The sequence below is a fragment of the Sinohyriopsis cumingii genome, chromosome 4, assembly GCF_028554795.1.
Source record: "Sinohyriopsis cumingii isolate HCF-2022 chromosome 4, ASM2855479v2, whole genome shotgun sequence".
Taxonomy (NCBI): domain Eukaryota; kingdom Metazoa; phylum Mollusca; class Bivalvia; order Unionida; family Unionidae; genus Sinohyriopsis; species Sinohyriopsis cumingii.
Window position 1 is genome coordinate 44,506,585 of NC_142964.1, and position 25,903 is coordinate 44,532,487.

At 36.2% G+C, this 25,903-nt stretch overlaps 1 protein-coding gene across 1 annotated transcript in view; it reads left to right on the forward strand.

Moving 5' to 3' along the window:
- The window catches only part of LOC149801070 (deoxyribose-phosphate aldolase-like), a 49,001-nt gene extending 24,533 nt beyond the window's left edge, over positions 1–24,468 (forward strand). Inside the window, exons 5-8 of the mRNA XM_089955103.1 lie at positions 399–533; positions 10,108–10,236; positions 11,797–11,909; positions 17,670–24,468. Of these exons, the coding sequence (XP_089811229.1) occupies positions 399–533; positions 10,108–10,236; positions 11,797–11,909; positions 17,670–17,876 (584 nt within the window). The 3' untranslated portion in view covers positions 17,877–24,468. The remainder of the gene's footprint in view (positions 1–398; positions 534–10,107; positions 10,237–11,796; positions 11,910–17,669) is intronic.
- Positions 24,469–25,903: the final 1,435 nt, after the last annotated feature.

Here is a 25,903-nt window from a genome sequence, read left to right on the forward strand (position 1 = left end):
ATGCTAATTAAAGGCATGGTATGTTTCTAGTATGATAAAAAAAATCTGGAATTAGTGTTGGTTTCTTGCATGGAATTAGAGAGAGGAAATGCTGTAAGAGTTATTTCCCTTTTGAGAATATTGCTGTAACACAAGGTGCTTATAACATTATGATTCAAACCAAGTTTCTGTATCATAGAAAGTGAAAATCAAAGGTAGGGTTTTTGTCTTTGCAATTAAGAACACTGTATTTGTGAAATTTTGGAATAGATTCCAGATTAAGCATCCTGAAATCGTACTCCTTTAATTATGTCAGTTATGATAAATCAGACAGAGATGTTCATCTGATGAATAAACATTCTTTAAATTATCTCTTTTTTGTTCTTTTCTTGAAATGTCTTCCCTGATTCTTTGAACAGTGGCAACAGGGTTTCCATCTGGTCAGTATCCTCTAGAAACAAGACTTGAAGAAATTCGATATGCTGTCAAACAGGGTGCGACAGAAATTGATATTGTCATTAACAGACAGATGGCACTCACAGGAAACTGGAAGGGTATGTGTCAAGTTTTACAAAATATAGAGCATAATTATGAAATATGTATCCCCTACCCCCATGCCCTTTCACCCTGGGGGAGGGCTGTACCCAGGAGCTGAAACTTATGTTGACATTGACATTTCCTCCTAAGAAATTGTATCTCAGGATTGAGTTCAGGTTCAGAGTGGTACTTGGTGATATTGATGGCAGGATATGTGGACAGATAAATATGACCTATCACAGTATGTCTGTAAAACGTCTGTAATAAAAAGTTAGTTCAAAGCTGCATAAAGTATTGGTAATATATGACAAAAATGTGTTTTACTGTCAGCAACAAGGCAGAAGATGCTGGTAATGTAGACTAAATTGATATAAAAAAAACTATTTAAATTAAGATTGGATAAAAGTTGGGACAGAACAATTATTTTCTGACTTTTTTTGACAATAACAAACTTTTAGAAACAGGGCAGTAGTTTTTTTTAAATCATTAAGGTTAAGCATTGGTTTCTTCCAAATAGGCTTTAAATGGCAGTTTTAAAAAATGATAGAAATTCTAAGGATTAGAGAGAAGTATTAACAACATTGGTTACTAATGGCAATATTGAATCTAAGTACTCAAGCAGCATTGATCTCAGAATCAGATCAGCTTCAAATGACGTTGGGATTCTCTTCATTAGCGTTGTATGTAAGAAATCCATAGAGACAATACTGTTTAAGGTTGCCTTTTAAATTCTGTATCACAACTGCTTGATGATAATAAAATGATTGAAATTGTGTTGTCAAGTTGATCTCAGATGTTTTGCACTTTGTTACAGAAGAAATTTGCAAACTGGTCCTGATAAATGGTCATTGGAAGTGGTGGGTATATGTTTCTTGACATTGGCTTGTTAGTAATATCAAAGGTGTCTTTGCAGTCGGAACTTTCAGCAATCTTAGGGTGTCCTGACAATTTGGAGGCAGACAATACAGAGTGGACACTCTGGAGAATGGACAGTTTAGAGACAGACATATCAGAGAAGGGACAATTGACATATAAAAACATGATTCAATAAATTTTTGTTTTAAACATCTATGGGTTTAGTTACGCAACAACATATGACTGTGTGTGGTTAACTATTAGAAGATATTATTTTTAAAAATCTGTTTCCTAATTCAGATTATATATCACTGAATAATAGTAATTACCATGACATACCATCATAACCCACATGATTAGGTAATGTCTTAACATCTAATTAATAAGACATAATCCATGATTATATATCACTGAATAATAGTAATTACCATGACATACCAACATAACCCACATAATTAGGTAATGTCTTAACATATACTTAATACCGAAGTAGGTTAATTTCGTTCAATGAACTATGTGACATTATTTTTAGTGGTTTCATAGATGTGCTTATGAACAGTAAGACCAGATGAAAGCCAAAGCCTCTCAGTCTTAAGTTGTTCTCTTTTAGCACTGCGAAGCTGGTCCCTGTCAATACTGTACAATGGAGAACACTTCTGAATGGATACTCTGCACTTGTTTGCTGGGGCATGTTTGTCAAGCATTGAATGCAAGCACTTTTTAAGTTGTTATGCTGTTGCACTTAAATTGTTTTACTGTTGGGGGTGACAAAGTTGCTCGGTTTGCTTGAATGTAATGCATTAGCTGGATTCTATTTATCATTTAGAGGTTTCCCATCACAGCAAACAAAGATGGAGACTTAGCAACTAATATGTTGAGATGGAATATGACACATGATCTGTGATGAAAAGTTCATAGGACACCAATGAAGGATGTAGAATATTATTATCATGTTTATGAAGAATCCAATTTTAAAATGTGACCATGTTTATGGATGTGTTTGCTAACTGAGGTTTAAAACATGAATGGAATATAGGAGTTTTTATATGTATGGGTTTACAGGACAGTGAAAGTTGAAATATTTGGTAGTACATATTTAATGTGTTTTACTGTAAACAACATGGCAAGAAATGGTAGTACAGGTTTATTGTATTTTATTGTAAGCAGTAAAGGTTTAATGTCTTTTACTGTAAACAACATAGCAGAAAATGGTAGTACAGGTTTATTGTATTTTATTGTAAGCAGTAAAGGTTTAATGTCTTTTACTGTAAACAACATGGCAGAAAATGGTAGTACAGTTTTATTGTATTTTATTGTAAGCAGTAAAGGTTTAATGTCTTTTACTGTAAACAACATAGCAGAAAATGGTAGTACAGGTTTATTGTATTTTATTGTAAGCAGTAAAGGTTTAATGTCTTTTACTGTAAACAACATGGCAGAAAATGGTAGTACAGGTTTATAGTATTTTATTGTAAGCAGTAACGGTTTAATGTCTTTTACTGTAAACAATATGGCAGAAAATGGTAGTACCAATTAGAGTCATCACATTAGATGTTAGAATGCTGCATTTTTGTTTGTACCACACCCTGACAATAAAACATCAACAGGACATTTTACTGGCTTACTATTTGCATCAGCTCATGAGGATACATGTTCTTTGCACCCTGTAGTCATTCTGCTTTGCCTGAAATCCTGAAACTTGGTGAGTAGATGCATCTTGGTAAGAACTACATCCCATCATAGACTTTTGTCACTAATACGCATTTCATACACAACAAAACACAGATCCAGTTAAAGTTTTTATTTATAATTATACTGTTTGCCAAGGAGGACAGTCTGCTGCTACTTATGAAACTGTTTTGTTCATTCTGTCAGTGAGTGATTCAGTGGCTACTGAATGGCACAACGTGGTTGTACAGAGGTCACAGCTGGTCTGTGAAACTCCCTGACAGAATGTTATGGATAACCCTTGAGTAAAGTTTCTTCAGCGGAAACTGAAGGAGCCCAGTGAAGACTGGGCTGTCCAACGAAGGTTGGGGTGACAGCGGCAGCTGTGTGGACTTCACTCAGTGGTTTAGTTTGAATACACCATATAGTGCTGACATTAGATTCTTGGGTGAATAAACAGAATGGAATGAAGTGAATGCCCTGAGAAAACATATGTGCAGCAGATGTTGTCTCCCAAGAATTAATAGTTGGGAAGGCTTCAGTGTTCAATGAAGAAAAAGAATTGTTTATACAACATGCGCATATCAACAATAATGGAAAAGAAAGGTATATAAGCATATATCAGTCTATGAATTATGATAAATGTCAAGAATGTCCCAGAGTGTTTCCATGCCTGTCTTGGAATACAGTAAAGATGAACTATGGGAATTTGAGAATGGAAAAGACTAAGTTACCACATCCAGTTCCGAGAGAAGCAATATGATCACATCCATGAAATGGGTAGAAGAATTCCATAGAATGCAATAACACCTCCAGGAATAAAGAAACTGAATGCATGTATGGCTATGAAAAATATGGATATGCACAAGTGCCACACAAGGACACTGGTATCACACGCGTGCAGAACTCCACACATAATGGATAGGCACAAGTGCCACGCAAATGACACTGGTATCACACGCGTGCAGAACTCCTAACACAGTGAACACAGACACATAATGAACCACTATGTAAAACTGGAGCCCCAGCAATTATATCACATGGTACTGTAGCGACGAACTGGATCCAGAAACACACATCTAGGATGGAGAAAACAGTGTCAGTGTGAGACCTTCCATCCCTGTAGGTTGAATGCAGCATGATCATGGTCACTGTGTATCACTATCCGTCTCAGTTGCCATAGCCTTCTGTGCTGCCCGAATAGTACCCGGGGGTTTGTGAATGTATCTTGTGTAACAATCCGAAGACCACCGGCCCAGAACTTTAATTATGTGGTCTTCGAGCCGGGCCACTGCCACTGAAGTAGCTGCAACTATACGGAATGAATGGCCACTATACTGGGAAGTGTCCAGTCCCATCTTACAGTAGTCAAGTCGCATATGATTAAGGAACACAACACTTGATAACGCTTGACCTGTAGTCGTAATGAAAAGTGGGGCATATAGCTGAGGTGATGAACATCTCCTGAATTGCATGAAAGTCTTCAGAGCAGAATATGGACATATAGCATGACCCGTGGCATGTAACTGAATGATCACACCCCTACGAAATGGGTCTGTTTTTGATGATTTTAACTTCAGGAAAGCAGTTTCTAGGTGGAAGTGCACATCGCCCACGCAGAGATGAATGGTTGGATCGAAGGAATCCTGAGTATTGAATTCCCCACATCTCAAAAATCCGAAGAAAGCAACTATGCAGACAGTCAACAACAACAAATCTGTGTGTGTGTCAAATACACCTCCATGCAGAATTGTGCAAATGCTTGTCAGGATGTTGTATTAATAGGCTTGCGCAGTTTGGCAGACGAACCTTGGTTTTTTTGATGGCCTTTAGGATGGTGGCAAGATGCATCATATTATTTCTGTTTCTGGTGAATGGCGATTGCCTACCAGCCTGCATATACTTGAACCTAATGCCACAGAGGTACAATTTTATTGTAGAATGCTTTAAGTCGAGGGCTCTTGCGCAATGTGTCACAAAGTATATTAAGGTGTTCTCCGTAATATCTGGCAAAAGTTGCATGCTTGAGGTAAAGCCACGCATCAGCATGAAGGTCCTAAAAACGTTGAATGCAGTGTTGTAGGCGATTTGTGTAGCGGGACTCAAGGCCTGGTGCCATAACAAGTTTATCTCTTTATCCTTGTCCATAAGACCTCCGAGGGTGGGGGGCATTTGCAGGGTTGCAGATCTGCATCCGGAGCCAGTGCATGAAATTTCTGAAATTGAAGGCGGAACAAGGCATCAGCTTTAGTATTGATAATTCCTGGAATGTGTTTGGCAGAAAAATGAAAGTTACAAGAAGCCGCACACCATGTAAGTTTACGCATTAATTTCATTATATGCATACATTTTGATCTCCCTTTTTTAAGTATATTCACTGTGGCAATATTATCGCATGTAAATATTATGCGTTTGTGTGCCCATTCTGCACCCCAAATAATGGCAGCCACAATAGGAAACAACTCCCTGAATGCCATAGAGAAATCATCCTCCACAGAAAAAAGCATTTGAAGATCATCTGACCATGCAGCTGCAAACGAGTGAGTTTTGAAATAACCCCCATACCCTACTTTTGATGAAGCATCTGTGCATATTTTAAAATCGTCTGATGTAGTGGACTGATTATCAAGAAACACATAAACTCCATTCCAGGAAGCTAAAAATTGGTGCCACATGTATAGTTCCTCTCTGCAATTTGCATCCAAGTGTATGTAATGATCGAGTTCCCTGACCTTGGTAGATAGTCGTATGAGATATGACACAAACGCACGCCCTGGTAGGATAACACAAGTAGCAAAATTTAAGTGGTCCAGTAACTGGAGCAGTTCTTGCTTGCGGACACTTCGTTTGTTAAGAAATTGTTTCATGTAGTCCCCAATACGTTCCACTTCATTCTGTGGTAAATGTGCTTGCATTTGCTCAGAGTTCAAAATTATTCCCAAATATTCTATAACTGTACATGGGCCAATGGTCTTGCTTGGAGCTGTAGGAATCTTCAATCTGTTGAAAATAAGAGTCAACAAAGCCATCATTCTCTCACCACATGCCGAAGGAGGATCTATTGTAAGAAAATCGTCAAGGAGGTGCAAGATGATGTCAATACCATAATTATGTTTTGCTATACAACAGATCACCTGAGATAAGGTATGAAATAATTTTGGACTTGAACGTGACCCGAAAGGGAGGCGAACACAAACATAATAATTTCCTCTCCACTTTACGCAGAACAAGTGCCATTGTGAAGGTGCAATGGGAATCTGTTTGAAAGCGTCTGAAATGTCAGTTTTGCACATAATAGATCCCTTCCCATAACTCTGAATAATTCGAATGGCATCATCAATCTTGACGTAGCTTAGGGAGCATCTGTCCTAGTCAATAAGTTCATTTATACTTGTATGCGCATGATCACCATGGGGAGAGGACAGGTCAATGAAAAAGTCTCTTCTTTTTTGAATATTTTCCTTCTGCAATGCCGATAGGACTGACTCTATATTCATGATGTGGTGGAGATAGGAAAGGGCCAAGCATGAAACCTTTGGCACATTCCTTTGCCAATAACTGATCAACAGTATATGGTTGTTTAGAAGCAGAAAGCAAGGTTTTGCACTCTTTTGTAGGCAAGTGAGTTTTTGCACCATTGTGTCAAAACCATGTTTCAGACTGGAAGACAAATATATAACGAAGTTCTGATCTGGATGATTACGGAGTTCATGCTGCAATCTGTTAATATCAATGGGGGTGGAAGCATGTGGCGAGAGAGTAGGTGAGATTTGTTGCATCTTATCTGGCGCTGATTTATGATGGGTATTAATATTATTTGTACCCGTACTTTGTAGTGTATTGTTTGGGCATGCAGCTGCCCCATGCGTTTTGGCCCTGCACTGAATGCAGGTATGCAGGAACTGGCAGTTAGTACGGTGGCAACTGCGTATGGAATTAAAATTGTTACAAAGTTTTTTCCATCCATCATCTGTCTAGGCCGACTGTACTTGTCAATATCCAGTTTTTTTCTGTTGGCTATGTTCACTATGGGCGTGGCCGTGCACGTTTGTTGTGGGCAAAATTCAGTTGAGTGAGCGATGGAATTGTATGTGTTACACGACGTCGTTTTTCAGCCTCCAATCAATAACTGAAGAGTTGCCTGATCCCTCATAGCCCAGTTTACTTTAAGTTTGTAGTCACACAGGGCAATAGCAGCTTGACTCGAGTAGATGTTATGGTAGTCAAAGAAAATGTCCCCATATGCATTGGAAATTTTTATAATGTCGGCCTCGTACATGTCCAATTCATGTCGTCTGTTGGGGTAGACTGAACAGATGATACGTTTAAATTTGCCGAAAGCCATTATAAACTTCTTAGACTGAGCCGCTTATGTAATTGGGGATCATTCTTCCCAGCCGTGTCATCCTGATTTGATAGATCCGATTCAAAGTGTGGTAGCAAAAGAGTAGCAAGACTGACGTGCTTACCCTCGAGAATCTGTTTCCGCTGGCTTTCGGATACCACGTCAATTGCTGGTAGTATTTCTGGCGAAACTCCTTGAGACTGCATCAGCTGATCAAGCAACGACGCAGGCTGGGCTACTGGCAATGAAGAAAGATGCGTAGAGCCGGTTACGAATAACTCTGAAGAAGATGCCTGTTGTCGTGCCATGATGGTGGTAATTGAATTATTTAGATCCGCGATTGAACGTTGAATGGAGTTGACTGAAGTCATTATGTTGGGTGGAGTCAACGTGTTTTCAGCAATGGTGGCCATGTTGGAAGTAGCTCCTACTTCTTGAATACTACATTGTATTGCCGTTTCCACATCATTGTATCCCTCTGCTGCATTAGCAAGAACTACTGTCGCACTACGGCGACTTCAACATGGAGTTAGCTGTGGCGTGAAGGATGCTGTTTCTACTTCCGACTGACGTATGCTGGGTTGCGCGCGAGGTGGGCTGTTCCTCGATTGTCTCACTACACGATCAGCAGACCGTGAACTCATGGAAGGTACATTATCCATATATAGCTGCCTCAAGGCGTGCTTCCGGAGAGCAGAAGACACTTTAATACCTATGGACTCTACTTTCCGCTTTAAATAGAGAGTAGTCAGTTAAACGGATTGTCCAAGTCGTATGGGACTGACCTCTGTCTTGTAGAGCGTGATGCCATTGTTTGCAAACAAACTCCCGGAGGGTACAATGAATGGCAGTTAAAACGTCCGATGAAATCCCAGAATAGGATGATACATATATACTAGGAATTGTATGTATTGTTGAAAGTTAGCAAAAGATGCAAACAAACAAATTTGTAACAGTTGTTTCGACCAAAATGTGCATGCTGTCGCTATCAGCTCCAAACTAGACCAGACAGTTGAAACAAAGGACACTGCACATGACAGCTGGGACTGTTTTGATTGGCTGGCATGTGATAATGCAGACTATTTGCAAGAATGGTAGTGAGTGGGTCACCATTTTCTGTGTATAAATTATGCTTAAGTAAGCACTTAAGTGACAAATTCTTGCTTCACTGACTTTGGTTAAATTTTATTTTTTTAAGTTTAGTTTTTGTACTATTTGTGCTGGAGTCATCAAACTAGATGATTATATGCATCTGTTAATACCACATTCTTGTAATTAAAGAAGGTCAATGTAACCTCCACTTTACATTTGACAGACTTGGGTTGAGATTTTGCTCTTTAGTACTTGACTGTTTTTTTTTTTAAAAATCTGTACTGTGTACATACTGTCATGAAACTTGACAAGGGTCTGTATCTTGATGAATACTACACATTTATGATAAAACTAGGTAACTGTGGCTGATATTTTATGCATCCCTCTCAATAACATTTTGTGTTTTTACTTCAGAGTTCGAAATAGTTTTCTATATACACCTGTACAAAAAATGTTAGTGTGGCATACATTTTGCATTTTATGGGATTAGCTTATCTTTTTCTTGTACACCATGACCACATGTTTTCATTCATTGTAGGTACTGTCCTTTCTAAAATAATTAAACATGGCTAGAGCATGCATCTTCTTCATTACATAAAGTGGATTATTACGACCTATATTTTACATTTTATTGACTCAGGATAAAAGATTGTATTTGATGTTCTTTTCTTTGGCACTTTTAATGCATTAATCATGAAATTGATAATGATATGCATATCTCTCAAGTTCGTATTCTGCTTCCAAAAAAAATATGCTCATTGTAACCTGTATTTCAAACTCCTACTGGCTTCTGTTAAGTTTCTGCTATCAGGTAGTTTTCACCACTATCAGGTTCTTGCAGTTATTATCAAGATTTCTTGTGTAAAGAAAATGTACACTGTATCAAGAAAATGCATGAAATGTATATTGGAAAATGCATATTGTACAAAGAAAATTCATACAGTGTAAAGAAAATGCATATTGTGTAAAGAAAATTCATATTGTATAAAGAAAATGCATTTTGTGTAAAGAAAATTCATATTGTGTAAAGAAAATGCATATTGTATAAAGCAATTTATATTGTTTAAAGAAAATTCTTATTGTATAAAGGAAATGCATTTTCTATATTAAAAAATCATATTGTATGATAAAATGCATATTGGTGTGAAGAAATACATATCTTTTAGCAACATTTTTACATTCTTGATCTGTGTCTTGAAATGTAGATGTTAAATAGACAATTGGACATAGTTACCTACTTTTCAAGTCAGAATGATAATTTTGCAAAGTTACTGTAAGGCACATGTATCTCTCATTTTACCAGTCCCTTATACTTCATTTAATTTTATGTACACACAAAAAATAAACGATTTTCAACGTGTGATAAAAGGCTTTAAAAAATAATAATTGTAATTTGATGATATTTTTAAAAAAGTTTCGTCACCAACATTAAGTATGACTACAAAACATCTACATAATTTTTAATATTACAGTGATGCACATCCAGAGTTATTATGCTAAAACATGATGCACTAGCACGACATGTGTGTTGTTTTAATTTGCTGATATATGTGTGTATTTTAGTATTAATATGCAAGCACACATTAATATCTTTTGACATACTTGTTTGTTATATGTACTTATCGTTTCAGGTGTGTATGATGAAGTGAGATTGATGAAGGAAGCCTGTGGAGAGGCACACCTGAAGACAATTCTTGCCACAGGGGAGTTAGGTAGCCTCACAAATGTGTACAAAGCCAGTATGACTTGTATGATGGCAGGTACTTGACAGTTTTATGGCCAACAATAGAAGGCAGTTAGTGGGAGAAATTTCACAGTGTATAACTATGCACCTGTTATTATACATTTTTCTTAAATTAGGTTTAAAATTCAGAATATTTCTTTATGTGGCAGGTTATGAAAGGCAGTTGTATTGTTAGGATTTTGCTCAGAATTAATTTTGATTTCACAACAACAAAAAATCTGGGATAAAAGGAAAAAAATGTATAAAATGTACACAGATTTTTAGCTATTACTTAATATGGAAAATCCTTTAAAAGATCTTTGAAGAATATGCTAAACAGAAATTGATCACATTTTACGGATATTGCTTAGACATGTACATGTTTGTCTGAATGATGCCAATTTTTCATTAAATATGCTGTCACTGTAGAAAGGCCTTGATTAATTTCCTCAGAAAGAACCCACCTTGTTATGCCTTTCTCACAAAACAATCAAATTTGGATGCCCCCTCCCCACCATTTTGGTGCAGGTGTGTTTCAGTGCCTCAGTTCTCATTAAGAGTTCTCAGTATGAGTGACCTTGTCACATCACCAGTTCCAACTGCTACGGTGGCCTTGTGGTTAGAGCATCCTACCTGAATGCAGGAGGTTGTGGATTTGAACCCCAGCCGAGTCATACCAATGACATAAAAATGGCGCTAACAGCTACTTCGCTTGGCACTCGGCATTAAGAGGTTAGTGTTAGGACTGGTTGGCCTGGTGTCAGGATAATGTGACTGGGTGGGACATCATGCTATGTGCCTGCAGCATAATGGCTCAGTGCTAGACATCACTTTAAACTACTACACTGCAGACATCGTAGTGATATGGCTGAAAAATTCTTAAAGCGACATCTCAATAACAACTGCACACACACATCACCAGTTCCCATCAATAGTCTATTGCCATACCATATTGAATTCACCAGTTCTCATTAGGAGTCTATTGCCATATCACATTGAATACACCATTTCACATTAGTAGCCTATTGACATATCATGCTGAGTATGCCAGTTCCCATTAGTAGCCTATTGCCATATCACTTTGAATACACAGGTTCTCATTTGGAGTCTATAGTCATATCACATTGAACACACCAGTTCCCATTAATAGTCTATTGCCACATCACATTGAATACACCAGTTCTCATTCAGAGTCTATTGCCATATCATATTCAATACTCCAGTTCTGATTTAGAGTCTATTGCCATATCACATTGAATACACCAGTTCTCATCAATAGTCTATTGCCATATCACTTTAAATACACCAGTTCCCATTTGGAGTCTATTGCCATATCACATTGACTACACCAGATCCCATTTAGTAGTCTTTGGCCATATCACATTGAAAGCACCAGTTCTTTTGAGGAGTTTTATCATTGCTATTAAAATAACATAATTATAATTACCAGTAATGTATTACTAAAGCATAAAAAGAAATTAATGTAGTAATCTTATTAAATTTTCTCATTTCACATTTTAGTGAAAGTTCTTGATTGTTTCTGTTTCTAGTTGAAAAGGACACCAATTTAATGAGTGCAATCTTTTATTTCATACAGGGGCAGATTTCATCAAAACATCCACAGGCAAAGAGGGTGTCAATGCAACATTCATGGTTGCTTTAGTTATGGTCCGAGCAATTAGGGAATATTTCCATAAAACAGATTACAAGGTAAGGGGAGAAATTCTTTTATTATCTATGTTTAAGTTTCCAATGTGACATTGGTTTACTACATTACCATATATACTCACTTCTAAGTAAAGTCTAAGTGCTAACAACATAGACCCTGATCTGTGATCACATAATGCAATGACTGATATGTGGCAATTTTGTTTGATCTGCTGCTTACTCCTAACAACTGCATAGACCTAGATATGAGGGCACATTATATAATGGCAGATCTGTGTCTGTGATTTCTTAAGAAATAGTCCAACAACTGTTGAGGTGATTGGAAAATGAAGGGGATTTTTGGCTGACATCTGTCATCGCTATTGATCATTATGCCAAGGATAGATGCCGTATGTAGTGTCAATAATCTTTATTTTTGCAGACAAAGAAAACATTACTGTTCTGTCTATTATGCATCTTAACATATGGATATGTGAATTTCTGGTACTTTGAAAGTAGTGTTGATTCTAGAACTGCCAACCCTTATGATTTTGCCATAAGCCTTATGAAAATGACCCTTAAAATACGGACTTACAGAATGAAAGGAAAAACTGCAGAAATATGCTTGTTGCAGTACAATCCGGATAATTGGCTTGTTCATGTTTGATTTGGATCCAGGTTTCACATAAGTTTCAGTGAAATTAGTCAGAGAACCAGACTGACTTTATAGTAGAACCTCAAACACTTTAAACTGCACATATTTTTCCAAGAGAAACATCTGCATGATTTAATTGTTGATTATAGAAATGATGTCCAGCTACAGATACAGGTTAAAAATGAAAGGAACAAATAAGCCTCTTAAAAGTTTCCATAATCAGTACAGAAGAATAAAAGGAATATTTAGATTGTTTTGAATAAAAGCAGGAAGGGACACAATTATGTTTATTGGACATCACATGTCGATTTGAGTATGTCACATGGTGGGAGATATGATTGCCATAATGTGAAATGAAGAAAAAAAATTCCAAGAATTACATCAGGTTGAGAGATAGCACCAAGCCATTGAGCTGCATAGGGTCCGGATTGAAGTTTGTTAAGCTGTGCTAGAGATAAATAAGGTGCATGTATACTTTACAAACTTTTCAGGGGGCCCTGAGTGGTCTAAAGTACCCACCATTATGGATCACTGCCATCTCACCTCTGTCTACATGGGTTTCGAGTCTTGGGCTCGGCCAATGTGGGTATGTGAGAGATCTTGCCAGTAGCTTCTTGTGGGTCGGTGGTTCTTTCCAGGGTTTTCCCGGGTTCTTCCTCCACCATTTATACTGGCTGCCATGTATAGCCTATCCTGTGCTGAAAAATGGCATTAAACCCTACAGTAACAACAACAACAACAAACTTTTAGATGAACATAATGTTTACCATCAGTGCATCAGTTTGGAATACCAAACTTTTTAAATACACGTTTTCCAACTTGACAATAGCGGTACATAATATTTTGTTGCACCTTACTGAAAACTTTTCAAATTTATGGAAAATAATCAGCTGCCTTATTGAGATGATCTTGTTAGGATTGGCAGGTCTGTGTTCCCACATGATTTGAATTAATCTTTAGATGCTGTATCATCTTTGCTAGCCATGGTTCTTTTATGTTAACCCAATCTACACCTTGGCCGATTGATCAGATGTTTCTATGCTTTGGGTGTGTGAATTTCATTGGATGTGGTGGCACTGGAATGGGTGTTCTAGAAGTACAGAATTAATACTGATCATATTCAAAATTCTTAAAATGCAATTGTTGATAAAGTGTTAAAATGACTTATCTCATTCGGCCCCAGAGTTTTTGTCATTTTCGCCTGAAATGCACGTAAGAAAGTCATTTGGGTGGCTATTTCTGAATACATTGGCTTTCGACCAATTTTCCATGCGACTAATGCCTAGTTGTATTAGAAACATCATTTTCCATTGGTTATTTTGCTTGCGCATGAGCAGAAGGGGAAAAGTTGGATTTTTAAAATTTTTTTTGATTAATGAACCCATCATTTTTGTATGGAGACCGCTCTTTATTCCAAGTGTCCACCTTATCCTAGTTTTTGCAAAGGTTCAGCTGTCTGTGTGCAGTTCAGACTGGTCTGCCTTAGATCTGAGGCCAAAAGGTCTAAAATCCAGACACAAAATCACATTCTAACCATGAGCGAATTTTGGGTGAGAAAAAAAACACGTCCAAAAAATGCGGTTTTTCCCTCTGTATTTTGTAGTGCAACTAGAATTTCCTGATTATTTGGTATCATTTTAGAGCTATATCTGTCTGTTTCTTTGTAATACCACCCAAGTTAGTGTATCTTAAATGACTTTGATGCTGCAGAGCTTGGAAATAGGGTATAACCTCATCACGCCTACAGGTGGGATTGGGGCCAAATCAGTTAAGAGTAGATTTATGTGAGAGGGAAGAATGTTCAAATGGTCTTTGGAATTAGGCTCAGATTTATATATATTTTACATCATTTTTTAAAACGGAGTTATTGCCCATTATTGTTGAATATTCACCTGTCATATACAAAACATCCTTTCTTCAAGGCCCTCAGCAGATTAAAGTATGTGGGGTCCTTGTCAATGCATTTTTCTCTTTTTGTTCTAGCTTTGTAAGATTGTTTCTCGCATTACAGTTTTTATATTTGATTAAGTAAAATGAAATTTTGTAAGGTCTATTTAATATATATTTCCAATATGGTGATAATTCTGTTTTTTTAAAAACCCAAAATAAGGTGGAGTGTATTAGATTTTGTTGTTTGTTTTTGCATCCATCTGTCTGTTACCAAGTTGATCTCTGTTCAATAACTTGAGTTGTTCATCATAATCGATTACCAACTTTTGTGGATGGCCTGCAGTTGGTGTAAGGAAGTACCATATCAGTTTTAGGAAGAAACCTTTTTTACTTTTTATTGGGAGTCAAATGGTCAGAGGGTGGTGTCAATGTAACTGAAAGAAGAAAAATGGTTTCTGCACACAAATTTATGTTATCTACATGTAGGACAACTAAAAAAGATGCTGGTGAATAATGCATTGTTAATGGTATTCTTGCTAACAATTGTTATATTACCGGTAAGCTGTTTATTACATCACTTATGCAGATTTAAGTAATTTTTCATTTTTGGGCATCATTTTATACAATTCTTATCAATACTGTGCATTACACTTTTCTTTCTTTCCATTACTCATTTTTGGATGGTTTGCTTTGTATCATGTGTACTTTGATCACTGTTCCAACAACCTAGCTTATGATGTGTTTACTAAATTCTTTAAAGATGTCATAAGTTGAGTACATTAATGTTGTTTGTTGAATATTCTGTAAATGGATTTGACTCTATTCCAACCACTATGGCATGGCTGTCCAACCACTCCGGTGGTCTAGTGGTTAGAGCATTCGCTTAGATGTGGGAGGTAATTGGTTCGAACCCTAGCCAAGTCATACCAAAGACTTATAAAAATGGTACTAACAGCTGCCTCACTAGGTGGTCAGCATTAAGAGATTAGTTTTAGGACTGGTCGGCCTGGTGTCAGGACAATGTGACTGGGTTTGACCTCATGCTATAATGTCTACAGCATGATGCCCCAGTGCTAGACATCACTATAAACTGTCACACTGCAGACATCATAGTGATATGACCGAAAAATTGTTAAATCTACGTTAAAAATCCAAAACACACACATACGCGCACACAAGGCTGTCCATAGGGCATAGTGTCTGTACTGTTCTCTAAAATTTATGGCTTTATCACAGGCCTCAGGCCTTTCAGATTTGAGGCTTTATTACAGGCCTCAGAATTATTAGTTACCATCATGTATCCTATTTATGATTATTATCACCCAGTTTAATTTTTGCCCATTTGCATTGACAGAAAGGAGGATGCCTCTCAGGGGATGGTGAGAGTATGATAGTGTTTGCATTGACAATGTTAATGTTTACGTTAAATATTACGTATGAATGACGTCTTTAACACATTAACCCCTGGAGCTTTTTGTCATTTTCGCCTGAAAATCGAGTAGGAAACACATTTTGAATGCTATTTCTGAATAGATTCGAAAACACCCAATCCCCAGTGATCTTTCAATAACATACTGCTTAGTTGTGTTAAAAACATCGTTTTTCATTGGCTATGTGACTCGAGCCTGAGCAGAAGGGTAAAAGTTGGATTTTTAAAAATAAATAAATTTCTAAACGGAGCCATTATTTTTGTATGGAGACCACTCTTTATTCCAAATGCCCATCTTACCCTACTTTATGCAAAGGCTCATCTGTCTGTTTGCAGATCATACCGGTTTGCCTTAGGTCTGAGACCAAAAAGTCTCAAATCCGGACACAAAATTGGAGTCCAACCATGGGCGAATTTTGGGTAGAAAAAAGTAGGGTCCAAAAAATGAGGCTTTTTTTATCTGTATTTTGTAGTGCAACTAGAAATTCCAGATTATTTGGTATCATTGAAGAGCTACATTGGTCTACCTTTCTATAATACCACCCACTTTAGTGTATCATGCATGACCATGATGCTACAGAGCTCGGCAGTAGGCTACTACCTCCTGCCCTGTTAAGTCATCGCTAGGGGTTAAATGTGTTAAAATGTTGCATGTTGCATATAGGGAGGGTAAAATATAGCATGGTTTGCAGGCAGTAAACTGTTTATATATGATAGAGAGTTTGAAAACCAAAACATTGGATAATTCAAGTAAGATTTTACTGTTATTTCTTGCATACCAGATAGAAATGACCTACATTTGAGCAGTACCAGAAAATCTTATATAATCTGCACAGTAAATAAGCAAGCAACCAGCCTGTAACATAGAACAACTTTTCAACATGGGAGGCAGCTTGCACCTCCATATCATGTGCTAATTTTTTGCTTTCATATTCTTGACTATAAATCAGTGTATTTGTCATCATTTACAGGTTTTTGAATTTTGACATTTTAGTGATACTCTTGTAGTGAAATTATTCATTAAATGAAGTCAATCGTCATTGTTGGCTTGGAACTATGAATATGAAAGCCTTGTTTGTTCATTGTGATGAGGCCTGTTCTTACACAGGAATACAATTTTGTTTAGATCATAGAGTATTCTTACAAGTGATAAAAAGCGACCATAGGCAGGTAAAGGAAGCATGACCGATGTTTTGTGCAGGTTGGGACTTTCAAGCCTAACAGATAGATCATGCGGAAGAAAGAAAAAATATCACCATTGAGGGTCTAGTCTAAGTCATGTTATTGTGGAATTGGTGTAGATTTCTATAACTTCCCAAATTATCAACTGAATGTGCAACAATTGGGCATCATATTTTATAGCCCAATCTTTATTTATTCATTAAAAATAGATTATTCCCAGCTTTTACAAATGACGGGTGAAATTTACCCCTAAATTTTGCCATCTAGAATAGACACTAGAGATGTTTTGTAAAAACAAAGAAATTCAGATTTGATGTATAGACTATTGGCAAGACAAATAGACAATCACAGATATTTTGTAAAGGGTATAAAATTCAATCCTTTAAGATATATGGCATAAGGACATTGGTAAACCTTAGTTGTAACCATGCAAACCTTGATTCCAACAAAAAAGTTTGCCACATATTCTTGTTTACAAGTTGGGTCCAACTGTAAACAACATGGACCCTAAATTGCCATTGCATAATGCGGCAGCAGATTAGGGCTTGTGTTGTTTTGTTTTTTATCTGGAAACAAATAGACCAAACTTAAAAGTGAGTATATCAGTATTCTTTGAGTTTGAATTTCCATTTCTCTACCAATCAGTGTAAGATTATCTACCTTTTAGGTTGGTTTTAAGCCAGCTGGTGGGATCAGGGCAGCTAAAGATGCGTGCACCTGGCTGTCATTGATGAAGGAAGAACTTGGTGATGAATGGACAACACCACAGCTGTTTAGACTTGGAGCCAGTGCCTTGCTTATTGATATTGAACGTCAGCTCTTCCACTTTGTCTATGGACGATACGCTGCAGCACATGAAATACCAATGTCATGAAAGTCCTCAGTAGCATTATATACAAATGCCTGCCCTATGTCTGTGTAATGTTATACATTTATTTTAAGATGTTCATTTGTTGCTGAGCTATTTCATAATTAAATTAATGAGGATTTGGAGGCACATTTTGGGTGGTAAAGAATCAATCGGCCATCTCATTTAGTTTGTCAGATTAATTTGCGTGCTTGATATTGTCAGATTACAAGCAGTACTTAACTGTGCCTCCTTATATCAACCCCATTTATTTATTTGTAGAAGAACTTGCACAAGATTTTATATTGTAGAATTAAGGATTTCTGTATGTAAAAAAAGAGCTAAATATAGCCAGAATAGATGCTTGAATTTCTCTGCCTGAAAACTCTTGCCATCTTACATAGATGTACTGATGGATCATATTTTTTTTTTATAGATGATACAACTTTTTTCATTATTTTTGATGAAATTTGTTTTAATTTTACATAAAATAAGCTCTTTATTAATGTTCTTTTTTTACTGTTAATGTTTATACAAATTTATTAAACTCCCATTAAAATGTTTAATAAAAGTTTGTTTTTTCTTCCTCACTCATTTTCTATTTTATTTGGATAATTAGATAACATGATCTGAATAGGGAGAGATTTGGTGAATGAATCTCTGTTAAATTATGAAAAGGTTATTTGCTTGCTAGTGAAAGATGGATATATTTCATTAAGTGGGTAAAAATACTTAGGTTTGTCACCTACGAGATGAAATATATCCTTTATTCACGTGTAGCAATAACATTTTCTTTTTACTTTATGCTCAGATGAACTTGGCTAGCAAGATGTACTGTATAAGAGAAGGAAGTATATGTATTTCTTACTGGATCCCGCACAATTGTTTATTGTTTGTTCTGCTGTACTTTGTGGTTATTCACACAGAAAATATAAACAGATACATAATTATCCTTCACAGTTCAAAGTAAAAAAGCATATAATCAAAAAATAATTGGTGCCTTGCTTAATTTGAACTCAAATAGTACTTATTGGTAGGCAGCCATATTTCCCATTGGGCCTTGTAAACATCAGTGAATAACTTCAAAAATTTCATGGATATCTTGTTATTAACACAGCAGTGAAATTACTTATTGTAATTCATGACCTGGCGTAAAATAAAGGATATTTAACATTTTGCACTTGATAATGTTTTGAGTTACAAAAATACATTTGTTGTGGATCTTTTGATTCACATTATTGATGTGGGTTTTTTTAAGGCAAAGGATACTAATTAATATTATATGCTTCTCATGTAGAGTACAGAAATCATGAAGTAAAATGGATCTTGTCAGACCTTATTAATTATGTCAACATGATTTAGTGCCTTATTCAAAACATGTAACTATACTTTGTAAAAATATATTGGATTTTGTACGATTATGCAGAGTTTTGTTACACATCATCATAAATATGAAACAAACAATTTATTCAGCAAAGATATAGGCAGAAGTGTCAAATGTAATCAATTCTGGTAAAAAATTTACCTCCAGCATACTGAAAAGTGTCCTGTTTTGATGGAGATATGCAATCTAATTTGGCTATATGACTTTGGAAGAGCACAGCTGGAGCTATACATTAAAATTCATTTTAACTGACAGGAATAGCTATAACACAAATACATATTCAACTGTTACTTAACTAAAAAGCACTCAAAAACATTTCTAAACTAGTATGAAACAGCCGCTATTATAACATGTACACATACATGAGAGCACATGTACAGACATCTTTACTCCATTTTGTTCAAACGTTGCTAGTCGCTGATGTTGTGGATGATTAATCTGAACTTTACAACTGCAAAATTTTGTGAATCTTTTGGAATATCAGTTTATATTGAAGTTTTTACAGCTTTGTTTTAGTAGCATTTGTGATTACAATAATGTTATTCTGTCGTTTTTACTGTTTTGGTGGGCTAGTCTTTAGAGAGTCCACCTCGGATGCAGGAGGTTGTATGTTCGATCCCTGGCGAGTCATACCAAAGACTTATAAAAATGGTACTAACAGCTGCCTTGCTTGGCGCTCAGCATTAAGAGTTTAGTGTTAGGGCTGTTCGGCCTGGTGTTAGGATAATGTGATTGGGTGGGACATCATGCTACATGGCTGCGGCTTGATGCCCCAGTGCTAGACATCCCTAGAAACGGCCACACTGCAGATATTGTAGTGATATGACTGAAAAATTGTTAAAGCTACGTTAAAAATCCAGATCACACACACACACACACATTATGTCGATTAAAATTAATTACAATATATTGATTCTAATGTGCTCTTGCCAAGTCATATGGCAAAAATACATTGTAGAGATCAGGGCAAATGAACTGAAAGTAAGGGACAGACAGTTTAATAACATCAAAACCTTTATGTTTAATTTTATTGCTGCTGATAAAATATAACTAGCATTAAGGTGGACATATGAATGAGCTAGATCTTTCTTTCAAACTCATTTGGCACAAAGCAAAGAACAAATATAGCACACCAATGCCATGTGGGTGCATCTATTATTACAACTGGTGTGTGTGTGTGTAATTGGGATTTTTAGCGTAACTGAAACAATTTTTCAGCCATTCGCTATAATGTCTGCAGTGTGGCAGTTTATGGTGATATCTAGCACTGGGGCATCATGCCGAAGACATATAGCTTGAAGTCCCATGAAGTCACATTGTTCTGACACCAGGCAAACCGATTCCTAATGCTAACTTCTTAACGCTGAGCTCCTAGCAAGACAGCTGTTAGTACCTTTTTATAAGTCTTTGGTTTGGCTCTGATGCAGACACACCAATCACTAGGCCTCCAGTGCAGTCTTTACAAATGGATTTTCTTATTATTACCAGCTTTGGTAAAAATAAACCTTTGATAGGATTGCTGATTTTATATTTGAAATATAAGTAGACTTTGATAACTCCCAAAAATTTGGTACCCATCAAATCTCTTGCTCATTCCAAGTGCAGAACTTTCCCGTTGCCAGTTACCCTCAAGAACTTGAAACAACCAAAATGTTAAACACAAAAATTAGGGCACCACTCATAGGCCAAGTAAGTTTATAGTATGGCTTTGTTGTCCAATTACTATTTTTAACTTCTGGAAATCCACTGGACTAATTTTAACCAAACTTGTTTGCATCATTGTATGAAAGCATCTCAGATTTGTACAAAACGTAATGCAGATATGGCTGCTGTTACTAAAAATAGAAAAACCTTTAAAAAAAAACTTGTTTTAAAGAAAACCAACACAGGTAAACCATATTTTACAGTAAGCATCCTGGTGTACATGTCTATGTAGTTTTACAGTACAGTAAGCATCCTGGTGTGTAGGCCTATGTAGTTTTCCAGTAAGCATCCTGGTGTACAGGCCTATGTAGTTCTACAGTAAGCATCCTGGTGTACAGGCCTATGTAGTTTTCCAGTAAACATCCTGGTGTACAGGCCTATGTAGTTTTCCAGTAAACATCCTGGTGTACAGGCCTATGTAGTTTTCCAGTAAGCATTCTGGTGTACAGGCCTATGTAGTTTTCCAGTAAGCATTCTGGTGTACAGGCCTATGTAGTTTTCCAGTAAACATCCTGGTGTACAGGCCTATGTAGTTTTACAGTAAACATCCTGGTGTACAGGCCTATGTAGTTTTACAGTAAGCATTCTCGTGTACAGGTCTATGTAGTTTTCCAGTAAGCATTCTGGTGTACAGGCTTATGTAGTTTTACAGTAAGCATCCTGGTGTACAGGCCTATGTAGTTTTACAGTAAGCATCCTGTTGTACAGGCCTATGTAGTTTTACAGTAAACATCCTGGTGTACAGGCCTATGTAGTTTTCCAGTAAGCATCACAGTGTACAGGCCTATGTAGTTTTCCAGTAAGCATTCTGGTGTACAGGCCTATGTAGTTTTCCAGTAAGCATTCTGGTGTACAGGCCTATGTAGTTTTAAAGTAAGCATCCTGGTGTACAGACCTATGTAGTTTTACAGTAAGCATCCTGTTGTACAGGCCTATGTAGTTTTACAGTAAGCATCCTGTTGTACAGGCCTATGTAGTTTTCCAGTAAGCATCCTGTTGTACAGGCCTATGTAGTTTTACAGTAAGCATCCTGGTGTACAGGCCTATGTAGTTTTACAGTAAGCATCCTGCTGTACAGGCCTATGTAGTTTTCCAGTAAGCATTCTGGTGTACAGGCCTATGTAGTTTTCCAGTAAACATTCTGGTGTACAGACCTATGTAGTTTTCCAGTAAGCATCCTGGTGTACAGGCCTATGTAGTTTTACAGTAAGCATCCTGTTGTACAGGCCTCCTGTTGTACAGGCCTATGTAGTTTTCCAGTAAACATCCTGTTGTACAGGCCTATGTAGTTTTCCAGTAAGCATTATGGTGTACAGGCCTATGTAGTTTTCCAGTAAGCATTCTGGTGTACAGGCCTATGTAGTTTTCCAGTAAGCATCCTGGTGTACAGGCCTATGTAGTTTTACAGTATGCATCCTGGTGTACAGGCCTATTGTAGTTTTCCAGTAAACATCCTGGTGTACAGGTCTATGTAGTTTTCCAGTAAGCATTCTGGTATACAGGCCTATGTAGTTTTCCAGTAAGCATCCTGGTATACAGCCCCATGTAGTTTATACAAACGATTATGATCCACCATCAAATATGGTTGCTGTTACTAATAACTAAAAAAACTTGTATTGACTTCAGAGAAAGGGGGTAATAGAATTTGATATAAGTTGACATAAGTGACCCTGGCATCAATGGTTTTCAGATTTATATAAATGATGCAAATCCAGCATGAAAATGACATTTTATAAAGATAGAATAAAATGTAAAGAACTCACAAACCATAGAACATAACATGACCAGGTTTGATAGAATGCAACTTGACATGAAAGCCTTTGAAGTTATACAAAATATGTTGACTGAGGAAAATTAAGTATGGCCGCCTGTACTAAAATTAAATTTGTTTAAACAACTTTGTCTCAAAAACTTCTCAAAAGAAATTTAAATAAATTTGATAGAGAGCATTCAGATGTGTTGAACAAATGATGCTGATCTGCAGTCAGATGAAGATAAAAGACAACCCTAAAACAATCATTTTCATAACATAAACCTTAAATCATTTGTTTTCATAAATTGTGCAGATTAAGAGAATTGTAAGGTATTTCTACAGAAAGCAGCCTTCTGACCTAGATTTCTTGGTTGTCTGGTTAAAATCATGACTATTAGACATATATCATTCTGGTGATTAATCTCAGGCCCACATTGATATATTGCTTGAAAATTATGTTGCATGTCAACATCTTGATTGTCTCAATGAAATTATGGATCCATCAAGGTATTAATTGTATGGACTTATCATGGCACAATTCATGAATGGAATATGTAAAGTTGGGGTCTTTTAATGAACTTGTTGTCCTTTGCTAGTATCAAGTACATTTATGTACTTCCTCCACCTAATTAGACAAAGTAGAAGAAAACTGAACTTCATTAGGAGACAGAATAGATGCAAGAATTATTGGGATGACATGGCCACAGGTACTTTAAAAGCAAACCCTAAACAGGCAGCTAGGTTAGGGTTTGAGTTTTCATGAAAAACTATACATCATACAATATTGGCTATATTTGCTTATAGTACCATATATACTTATGTCCAACTGTAGACAGCATAGACCCTAATCTGCCATTGCATAATGTGCTAGTAGATCAGGGTCTGTGGGTTGCTTCTTTTGCTGATTGCTCCTGGAAAACTACATAGACCCAGATCTGTTAGTACATTATGCAGTTGCAGATTTGGGTCTGTGCAGTTTGCAGTTGGACTCCATTTATAAAAGCGTATATATATATGGCACTAGAAATTCTGGCAAGCACTGGTGGATATCCACTAAATGTGGACCAAGGGGATTTAGTCAGAAAGCATGAAACCTTCATAGAAACGAATGGAAATTACTGAATATTTTTATTTGACTTGCCATTTACCATTTTTTTCAGATTCTAGCTTGCTTCAGGTTCTGGCTTTAGTCATTAAATTGAAACTTTTGTGTTGCTTGCCACACTGAAGAACCAGACAAACAAAATAAATGTAGATATTAAAAATTTGTGATCCATTTGTATGAGAGCAGGAAATATGTTATTATTAACCTGCATTTTTTGTGCTTTCATGTATCACAGATGTGACAGTGTACAGGCAAAATTCAGTTTTGATATAATTGTTTTCTATATTAACTCCTGCCTTCAAGGATATACTTACATATATTATACTGAGATAAACAGGTATTCCGATGTTTGTATTCATATGGTAATGTTTTATTTGAGTTCTTTGTTATCTATATTGTTTGTTCTTAAGAAGTATCACTGAGCTTGGACTCCTACATGCATTTATATATATGTAACTGTTCTCTTCTTATTCTATTAGGATATGAAGTTTTAATTAAATACAGAGTTACTTTAGTATTTCAGTATTAATTGAAAGTTTTATTACTATATAATGGTAATTCAGGTTATCTGTTGTTATTAAGATGCAGTGCATACTATTGATTAGAATGTATATTCATTAGGTGTCACATGCTTCCAGTCTAGTCTTAAATAAAAAGAATTTATCTTTCTAAAGGAGACATTCTGTTCTTGATCATGTGAATTAACATTTTAGCTGACTTGATAATAAAGCCCAAGTGAGCTTGTTGTATGGAACTACATCAGTCCTGTTCAATGCATCATCATCAAATGTAATCCATTAACATTTGCTGTTTTCAAATTCTTTTACAAACCAATGGACCAAGTTCAACCAAATTTGGCAGAGAGGAACCTGACCTAAAAGTCTTTAGAGTTTTGCAAGTAATGCCAGTGTTGTCATTTACAAAACAGAAAATCCCATAAATGGCTTCTTAAGATCTACAAAACGTATTCTGAAAACAGTTAACAGAGATTACCATGCAATGAGTTTAAAGGTTAGAAGTTTTGAACAAATGATGCTTAGTTTCAATCAGATATGGCCACCAATACTAAAAGATAGAAAAACTTAGATGACTTCTACTCAAAAGCTGCTAAACACAATAATTTGACCAAATTCAACAGAAAGTGCCATGCCATGAAGATGTCTCGATTTTTTAAAAAAAGTACCTCTATGCCACTTAGCCATCAAATACAGTTACCATTGCTGAAGTTTGAACAATATTTAAATTACTCTTACAGAAAGAATGTGGGATTGATAGCCGTTAAGTTCTGTACAAAAGGTACTAAGTGGACAAAAGTTTACCGGAAACCTCCTAGCATGAAAATCTTTCAAACTGTTATAGCTTATGTTTATCTGGCTTGACAATATAGCAACCATTACTGAAAATACAAGTGTTTATAGACAGATTCAGAATTTTATCACAGAATAATAAACATTAGTTCATTGGAGCTATTGTACCAGTTGTATACAATAATATAACAATTTATTTCAACTAGCAGACATGCTTATAATTGTACTTTTTGTTGTAGTTAAATTTATAAAATTATGCTTGTTAAAACTGCATACTCCTCCCCATTTATATATTAATAATCAATGCAGGAAAATAATTTTAAAATGAAAAGATTAAACTCTTTCTTCAGTTACATGCAGTGTATAGTATGGTATGGTTGTACATCAGTCCTGTGTCATGCAACATCTGTTTATGGTCCATTAGTATTTGTTATTTCCAAATTCTTCCATATGAAGAAAATACACATGCATAATGGCTGGCTAATACACACTTAAGATTCTCTGCTCCCCACATATGATACATTTCTGTTTAAAAATTAAATGCAGGGATGTCAGTTTACATGAATAGAACTAACAGATTTAAGTAAGTTGTAAGTTGAATACTGCAAGTGCCATAGACTTTATTGTTTGGATGTCAAGAATTGAAACGTTTGCCAAATTCATGAGGTTAGAATAAGGTTTATTTAAATCACAAGACAAATCTCAGAGCTCTTTCATGGAGGTTTTGATCATATTAGTGAAACTGTTGAAATTCCAGGTTAGGGAATAGAAGTTGAAGTTTGCCATGATGAGAGAACAGTA